At 30.6% G+C, this 9,235-nt stretch overlaps 1 protein-coding gene across 1 annotated transcript; it reads left to right on the top strand.

Annotated features, from left to right (window-relative positions):
- Positions 1 to 263: 263 nt before the first annotated feature.
- LOC145325351 (nose resistant to fluoxetine protein 6-like) lies at positions 264 to 8,148 on the top strand. Its single transcript, XM_080168353.1, has 22 exons — positions 264 to 330; positions 420 to 490; positions 576 to 644; positions 734 to 812; positions 926 to 964; positions 1,039 to 1,163; positions 1,257 to 1,334; positions 1,419 to 1,519; positions 1,671 to 1,773; positions 1,845 to 1,941; positions 2,256 to 2,397; positions 2,764 to 2,829; positions 2,908 to 3,032; positions 3,228 to 3,307; positions 3,404 to 3,496; positions 3,796 to 3,904; positions 4,309 to 4,438; positions 4,756 to 4,887; positions 5,230 to 5,894; positions 6,567 to 6,720; positions 7,159 to 7,279; positions 7,721 to 8,148. The coding sequence occupies exons 2-19, from the start codon at positions 453 to 455 to the stop codon at positions 5,358 to 5,360; spliced, it is 1,737 nt and encodes a 578-aa protein (XP_080024479.1). The 5' UTR covers positions 264 to 330; positions 420 to 452; the 3' UTR covers positions 5,361 to 5,894; positions 6,567 to 6,720; positions 7,159 to 7,279; positions 7,721 to 8,148.
- The last annotated feature ends 1,087 nt before the right edge of the window (positions 8,149 to 9,235 follow it).

The following is a 9,235-nucleotide window of genomic DNA, read 5'->3' as shown; positions in this document are numbered from 1 at the left end:
TTTTTGTGGCTTGCTATTCATGAATGTTGTCTTCCTTATTATTTGATTCATAAAAATGTTTTCATATTTAAATTAAATGTTAGTTTTGTTTAAACTATGAAATGAAGATGAACTTTATTTCATATCTTGTGCTTATCTTTAGGAAAAGACATACTTATAATTAAATTCAAGTTTTTTTTATGTAATTTAACAAGGAAGTAGACTTGTATTCAAATTTTTTTGAAGTAGAACTTTTTGGGTTATAAATATGTCAATTGTATGTATAGTATAAAACTGTGTGAAAGCCAAGATTATAGCAATCCCTTTCCTGTTTTGAATTATGACAGTACAGTAAGTTTTATTCTTATAGAAATCATAATTTTTATTCTATTTTATATGTCTTAAGTAAATACTTTAGAAATTGTTTATTTTTTTTTCAGGAATTTGGACTGTGGCCTCTTTTTACACCTCTCATGAATGTTCACTCTTCTTGTAAAGAAGCTAGTGTTAAGTAATATTGGAGTTTTTTAAAAGTTTTTTTAAAAACTTTTATAAATTTAAATACCACAAGAGTAATAATTATTCATAACTTTAAGTTTTGCTAATGAAGTGCTAGCAGAGGCAGCCGCATTCAACAACACCATCATGGGTATCAGTCAAGCAAGGTATATATATTGAATATCAACACTTTTTAATTTGAATGATTTTGCAATTAACAATATTTTACTTTTCAAAACTTTTTATTTAATTTCAGGGCTGACTCAGCCTTGATAAGAATAGATTCTACTGGAAGACTCCCTATGGAGGGAATGCTTAGTGACTTCGTCCCCTTGGTATTTAATTTCTTTACTATAGTAACAATTGAACATGTTTAATTTCATACTTTAAAATTTTTCCTCTGAGTATTCTAATCTTAAAATATTTTTTTTAATTTATGAATCTTTAGAAAGTTTGTGATATTGCTGCAGGCGCAATTGATTGTTCAGTAAGTTTTTTTTGTTATTGAGCATAAAAAGTTGAAAAAAACTTGACTGTATTTTTAAAAACATGCTTTTTCAGAATCCATTATTTCAAAACCTGGAAGTCAAAATTCCAGCAGGATATGCATTCAGTGTTGGAAGTCCTTTGGGTTGTGTTAATGCTGGTGGCAAACATTGCCTGGCAATGTTTCTCATTCCTGTAGAGTAAGTTAAACCCTATATAAGTTAAACAACAGATGATTGTACCTTAAAAGAATACTTTATGATCTTAAAACTAAAATTATGAAAATTTGTCAGTTCAACAAAATCAGATGCCAAAACAATTGCTGAATCACCAAGAATATTTGCTATGGTAAAGAACAGTCACATCTTGAGGTGATGAAAACAAAACACTTTTCAAATTAATGTTTCTATAAATGCAAACAGTGGTAAAAACATAGACATTACTATTTGCTGTAGGGGAATAATAGAAGAGAATGAAGAGTTTGTTAATGCTATCATATCAGCTCAAACAGAATTAAAAGCAAATTCAACCACTGATGAAATTTTGTATGAAATAGGTATATAAAAAAAAGTTATTTCCTGTTTTGCTTTGAAAACAATTTACATACATAAGATTAAAACCAGGGATAAATACAATACAATAAATAACTATTATTGAATATTTATTATTACAAATTTGCAAAATAACTAAATTTAATTAAATACTAGTGAAATACATCATATCCATGTGGGGTTTGCTACATCTCCAGTATGCCCACCCTGCAGGAGTTGGTCAGTGTGTACCATATGCCTGTCAATATGATGATATTGGGTAATATTCTTCATCCTTTCATTTTTTTTGTAAAAATTTATACTTTATAAATGAATTATTATGTTTTGCAGGAAAAATCTCAACCATTTCTTTGGGGTGACAAATTTCAATTCAATTGATATAGATCCCTATATTGAAAACAATAGATATTTCTGTATGGACAAATCGGTAATTTTTTTACTGGATTATTTAGCTCCCTAATTCCTCTGTCATTTATTTGTCAGATTGTTTATCCAGAAGAGAGAAAAAAGGGGTTGTGTTAAAGAGGGTGGGAAGTGGGAAATAGTTATTTTATCCAGCTACAGCATTCACTTATTACAGTACAAAGTAGTTTGGTGTAAATCCAAGTAAAAAAATCAGTTGTTGGATTTGTTTATGATTTTCATCGGATTAAAATCTTTTGTCAAATATAAATCATTTATATACTTGTAATAAATATATTTTTAAATCATTAAAAAAAATAATTGAATTTAAATTTCTAGACTGAATTGGAATGGGCAAGCTTAGATACATTTATTGTTGTGGTGTTTATTGGTTTTGCTATATTCCTATTCCTTGGAACATTAATAGATGTTCTGATTACAATTTTCAGCAATCCACAAGATAAACAAAATCAAAGTATAGGTATAATTGTAATCCTTGTATCCTTGTATAATTGTAACAGGATGTCTATCTGTTTGTATGTTTGTACCAAAGGATCTTGCTAACTTATGAACCGTCCAGGTTCTCCTTTACAGGGTAGCTTGTCATAGGTCCTGGGAAGGTTTATAACAATTTGGGGTTAGGGTACCAAAACCCTCCCAAGAGAAAGCACCAAAAACTGATTTTTTTTATAGTCTTGATTTTACGTAGAGACATGAACAAAACATAGAAATGAAATAAAAAAATTTAAAAAAAATATAGCTGCTAGTTACAATAAACCTTTACCAGGTTTTCTTGTTATAGTCATGTTAGATACTAGAAAAAATACAATTTTCATTATAATTATAGGATTGAAATTGGTGCTTAGTTTTTCTGTTTATACAAATTTCAAGTCAATAATATCAACAAATACAGGTTATTCTGGTTTAATATAAGTTTAAAGAAATTTTATTCTATACAAATAACCCTAATTTTAATTACAAAAATCCTTAGTAAGAGATGACCTAAGTTGTTTGCATGGAATGAGGTTCTTGAGCATGACTTGGGTTGTTCTGGGTCATACTTTTCTATTCTCTTCCCAAGCCATGAATGCTGGAAATATTGCTTGGTTATTTAAGGTAATATATTCAGTATGAGTTATATTTGTAAAATCATAATAGTATCCATGGTACCTACTTTTCACAATATTCAAATAAGTATTTATTTTAGACAGTCTTCTGTTGTACTACAAATTAAAAATTATGAGATAAAACCTGTTTTGTTAGCCCTTAGAAAATGGCGTCCTGGGATAACAAATATTGCATAATGTTTAGTTCTATGATGGCAGTCTTGGACTTGCTTTTGAAGCAATTGGCCATGCAGAGCCATCTGTAGATTCTTTCTTTTTATTCAGGTTAGTATAAAAAGCAAGCATTATAAAATTTGTATTTCTAGATATTTACAATTATATTTACAATTATAAAGATAAACTAAAATAATTACATTTTAGTGGTCTATTGGTTTCTTATCTGACTTTCAAAGAGCTAGACAGATCTGATGGAAGGATCAAGTTGGTGATGTTCTATGTTCACAGATATATTAGGTTTGTTTTTATGAACATTTAATATTTGATTTTCCTATAAATTTTAATCTGGATCCAGCCTAATCCTAGAGCATTGATGTAAATTTAAAAGCTATCTAGGTCCTAGTATGTTTCATGCTAAAAATCTCAAAATAGAACCTAATCCTAATGCAATAAAGCTTGGCTTTTGACATTAACTGTATATAACATTAGGTTGTAATATATGTTCAAAACATAAGAAACACATTTTTTCTTCTTAAAATTATACATTCAAAAAGATATTATAGATCCTGAGATATATCAGTATTATTATTTTCTAGATTAACAATACCCTTGGCCCTGATAACAGCATTCTACATAGTTGGTCTACCTGCCATAACATCTGTCTCATATTCTCAGAGAGGATATGGGTTAGCTCTCAATCAAAAGGTTCATAATTTTGATGATTTTGTATATAGTACCTATTGTGGACTGAACCCCCAATCTCCTTTTTTTTCTTAGCCAAACCCATGCAGGTGGGTTAACCCTGTGGAGCCTTTATAGTACAATAACCATTCAGGGCCCCCTCTACTCAACATAACTTTTCATAACCTAACATCAAGGAAACAAACAAAAAACTTCCTCCTCCAATTATTTTCAATTTGTTTAAAAATAGAAAAGGGTTGGGGGGGGGGGGGGGTTGGAGGGATTGAGATCAATAAGGGATTTTAAGACTGTGAGAGAAATGCAATCATTTATTCAAACATTATTGTATTGTCAATTATTAAAATGAAAAGTAAAAGTGTTAGAGCCAGTCATACTTCTTCTTCCCCATTTTGATTGTTAAATTCTAGAAATCCTGTGTCAACTGGGGCTGGGCCAACCTGGTTTATTTGAACAACTTTTTTGAGCATGGTAATGACTGCATCAAAGTGACGTGGTACACCTGCTGTGATATGATCTTCTTCTGGATATCCTTGTTAGGTAATATTTAGATTAAGCTCTTCTATAACTTTACCTGTATTGTCTGTTCGTATTATTTTTTTCGTTCTGTTTTGCAGATTTTAAAGTTCCTAGCCAGCAAACAACCTAGGAATGGGGGGAGGGGGGATATTTCTTTATCTTATTGTCAAGCCCCTGTAGATTGTCCTAACAATGTGGGGCATATAAAATAATTGTGGTGCCCTAACCCTGCAAGCCCTTAATAAGAAAGATATTAAATAAAACATAAGTTGATTTCTAAAAGCATAAATAAGAAAGCTATCAAGGTCTTATTTTCAATTTAATATTCATAATTTCAGTAATCTACCCTATGTGGTCCAATTCTGTAGCTGGAGGAATGACCTGGTGGTTTCTGTGGCTAGTTGGAGCAACCTTCCCACCAATATATGAATCCTGGACTTTTAAATTGGGCAGAGATGGTTTTTCATCAAGTAAGACGTAGTTTTATATTTATATAAAACTAATAAGATGTCTGTGTGTGTGTATAGCATCAGATCTCGCTAACCTCTACCAATCTTTAAGGTAAGGTAACTCCACCCTCCAAAGTGAAACAGCCATAAGGAAAAACTACTCACAACAGGCATTTTTTCTTCAGTTTTTCTTTTAAATTATAAATTTAGCCCCTCCTCTATCCTCAAATTTGAAGTGTCAGAACTTTTTGTATCAGCAAAGATAAAAAAATTATGCACAAAGCAAGGCACAACTATTTAGTTATAAATAACATTTTTACCATTTCACCATGTTTTGTATAACAACAGTATAAATACTTTTAGGAACCCCCGAATCTTTTAAGCTTGGATATGGTCATTTACCTGGACTTTACAAAGAACCTTGGTCAAGATTTCAACCTTATCTAATAGGAATAATAACATTTAATACCAATATAAATAAGAAATACAGATAGTAAGATCCAGTTCCTATGGTTTTAAATGCAGGAATCTTAATGGATAAGAAAATGAAAGATAAGTTGATTCCAAAACTCTATGATAATAAACAAAGTTACACCTTTTGTAGATTAAAATTTTTTTGTTAAAAAGTTTGGACACTACTATTTTGGAACCAAATAATAAAATCCAGGTAAAGGAAAACATTTTTTTGGAGCCAATAAATAAGAGGTTAAAAAACTTTGGGTACCAGTGAGATTGTCAGTACAAAATTATATCTGTTCTATATACAAGAAACTTTTATAATTGTTATCTTTTTATTGACAAAATCTGAGTAGCAAAGTCCATATTTCTCATATAATATAACCTTTTTAAAAAGCATGACTAATTTTGATTTGTTTTTAATTTTTATTTTTTGAACGTTACTTTTCATGTACATAATTCTTGTTAAATATTGTATAAAAATGAAAGGCCTGCTCCTTGGTTATGTTCTCCATTATACAAAGAACAAGAAGATTAAAATTCCTAACTCTGTCAATGTTATTGGTTGGCAGGTGAGATAACCAGGGATCTAAGGGGATAAGACAGTAGCTAATAAATTGATGTACATCCCTTATGATGAAACACAAATTTACCCTTTTAGTAGATTACAATTAGTGGATGAAACGTTTGGACACTTAACTAATAGTAACCAACAAATCAAAAAAAATCCGCAAGTTTGTTAGGCCTACGAATAAGAAAACGTCATATAAGATTTTGGGGACTAGTGCAACCCTCTCGCCATGGAGATTAAATAATATGACTAGCATTTCTTTCTATCTATAGTATTATAGTTTTGGATATAGGATATGGATGGATATATTGACAGGGGAAACTTTTTGTCAATTTAACTTGCTATTATGGACCTCTTTTATTCGTCAGTCAGTTCGTTAATCTAGTAGGAGGGAAAGGGGATGGGGTAAAGAGGAAAAATGGGGGAATTGTTATCTTAGCCAGCTGCAAGTATTACTTACATGGAAATCTGGGGCAATATCAAATACTATATCGATTATTTGGAGCATCCAAGTAAATACAAATTCTAGATTCTATAAAATCTGAATAATTGGACAAAAGTAGTCTAAACTTACAGTGTCTATGCAGTCTAAAATCAACTGTTTTTTTAACGTTTCCTTTTTTTGCAAACTTTTTTGTTATAGAACATTTTTAGACAAAAAATAAATTTACAGGTTGCGTTTCTGTCAGCGTTTGCAGTTGTTTACGGGCTGTACCATGAGAAGACTGGTGGAGAACTGTCCAACCTGGAATACACTTTGTTCAATGGGCTTGCCAGGATGGCATGGGGTTTCTCCCTGGCATGGGTCATATTCTCATGTACTAAAGGTATTGTAGCATTAGCATAAATTGGCAATTTCCCTTGAGCTGCCTAGTTAAGCCAAAAAATTTCCTTCGTTAATTATATGTTTGTCTTAACATTAGGCAAGGTTAGATTTAGTGGTATTGAGTATTCCCGCAGGGTTAGAGCCATCAGCAATGGAAATTAACATCCCCGCCCTTATTTTCAATTCAAAAGGGAAAGCACCCATAAATGTTATTTTGCATGGATTAAGTTCAAAGTACTTCTAAACAAAGATCCTAAAATCAAATGGTTGGTTTTTCTAAGTTATTTTTGTAAATAGTTATTAGGATAAGACTAAAAAGCAAGCAGTTGCAAAAAAAAGTAAAAAGTAAATATATATCTAATTTCCAACATTTCCATTCATTTTTCTAAACCAATATGTTAAAGTTGTTGACCATTAAAAGATAATTCTTACTTTCCAGGATATGGTGGAATGATAAATGATTTTCTTAGCTAAAAGTTTTTCCTGCCTCTGTCCAAACTATCATTCACCACTTACCTCATTCACTCAGTTGTTATATACGTGGCTAACTTCTATTTCAAGTAGGAACATTTTATTTTTTTTAATCTTTATATATTTATTGTGTATCTTTATTTAAAAGTAGTAGGATGTTTATCTGTAGCTTAAGATCTCACTAGCTGCTGGATTATGTGGTTCTCTTTACAATGACGCTTATTAAATGTCCAGGAAAGTATTTAATTTATTTTTCAGTAGGGTAACAACATAAAACGCCACTGTTACAAAATTCCTCTAAAAAAATACTTTTGTAAAAAAATAGATAGTGGAGGGTCGAATTCCTTTTATTGTTCATATAGGCCTCAAGGGGCGTAGCCGCTAGTGATTATTGATATGCTAAATATGTTTTTTTTGTAATTCTCAAAAAATCACAAGATCTCCTTGTTACTGAAATAGCTCTAATTAAAAGCACCATTGATTTCCTAATTATTTGAATTCAAAATCATTTAAACAATGTTATTTTTCAGCTCCTTCACAGCCCAGTTGTCACTGCACCTGCTGGTGACCTTCTACCTGTGCAACCTGATCATATCCATGTCTCTGGCCATGGTCCTCAACCTGGCATTCGAGAGTCCAGTCATCAGATTAGAGAAGCTGATAATTGGCTCCATCATGAGGGCACATTCAGACAATGCTGAGAAGATTAAAAAGCCTGTTTAATTGATTTTCTCGTATTCATTCGAGTCCGGTGGATAGGAAACGGTTCTCATCCATACGAAAAACCTATGTCTAGCATCGTATTATATCCAGCTTTCTACGAATATAAAAATGTTAATCATAATGGAATAATACACAGCAGATTACAACCAGTTTTTTTTTTATCCCATCATACTAGAATTTGTAGATTAAACTTTATTTTATTAATAAATGATAAATAATAATTTTTAATTCATCAGATGCCTGTATGTTTGATTGTGCATAAGAATGGACGTAGACAAAAATTGGATATTATGACACAGGAAAAATTGTCGTCAATTTAGCTTGCTGAAAAGGAACTTGTTTATTGGTCAGGTTTTATAGTAGGAGGAGAGAGAATGGGGAGAATCGTCATTTTTACCCACTGCAATTTTTACTTTATTACAGAGCAAGAAAATCTGTTGTAAGATCCAAGTAATAATAAATCCATCCAGATAAGATACTAACTCGTTATTTGCAGTTTAGGTACGCTTTATTTGGTCATATGAAAATATTACTCCAAAAATTATATTATATTGATTTGATATTTCATCTATATAGCTTCTTTTAAATAAAATATTTTATTATATTTGGTACATGATATTTTTTCCAAAATGCGCAATGTAAACTTGTAACAATTCTGTACCATCATACTGGCATGAGTTAATTATATAATAACTACTAATCAATTATTTTAAAAATATTATGGGATGCATAAAGATGATGCCGCAATTTCAAAATAAATTTATTTTTAAGCTTTTTATAAATATTATCAAATAGAGAAAATTGAAAGAAAAAAACTGCAAGTGCAAAGAAGTCAGATTATTGGTTTATGCATTATTGAACTTTTGAGGACCTCAGGATGGGGTTATGTTTCATTTCAGAATCCTGACCAAAATATATTGAAGATAACTCAAAAATGATAATTCGTCAAAAATATGACCTATTGTGATAAGTATTTTTCCTTCTTCAAAGAATTGAGAAAATTTTAATGGATGGTTACTAATAGCCTTTGATGATCATCTTAATATAGTGTATAATTTTCCTAGATCAATACTCTGTATGAAGCATAATTTCTTTATCAGGCAAATCTTTAAAATATTTCCTGTATACATAGAATAAATTTCAACTAGTAGTGTTTTTAAATTAAAAACTTGAATTATTTTAGATTTCATTGTCAAGTTTTAAAATTACCAACATTTCCAAATACTGAGGTCCCCATATTGAACATCCATGCAATAAAATCATTGAACAGAAATGCACAAATCTGTATTGAATATTTGTGATCTTGTTTTTAGGCTATGATG

This window comes from Acartia tonsa, chromosome 8 (assembly GCF_053477335.1).
Source record: "Acartia tonsa isolate MP-2025a chromosome 8, ASM5347733v1, whole genome shotgun sequence".
NCBI classification, from domain to species: domain Eukaryota; kingdom Metazoa; phylum Arthropoda; class Copepoda; order Calanoida; family Acartiidae; genus Acartia; species Acartia tonsa.
This window is presented reverse-complemented; position numbering and strand designations above follow the sequence as displayed.

What these genes read in the sequence shown, in the direction of transcription:
- LOC145325351 (XM_080168353.1), top strand. Translation starts at nt 453, where the DNA reads ATGAATGTTCACTCTTCTTGTAAAGAAGCTAGTGTTAA. An exon ending in TGTAAAGAAGCTAGTGTTAA is followed by an intron (nt 491 to 575) that starts GTAATATTGGAG and finishes CATAACTTTAAG; the next exon opens with TTTTGCTAATGAAGTGCTAG. An exon ending in CAGGCGCAATTGATTGTTCA is followed by an intron (nt 965 to 1,038) that starts GTAAGTTTTTTT and finishes ATGCTTTTTCAG; the next exon opens with AATCCATTATTTCAAAACCT.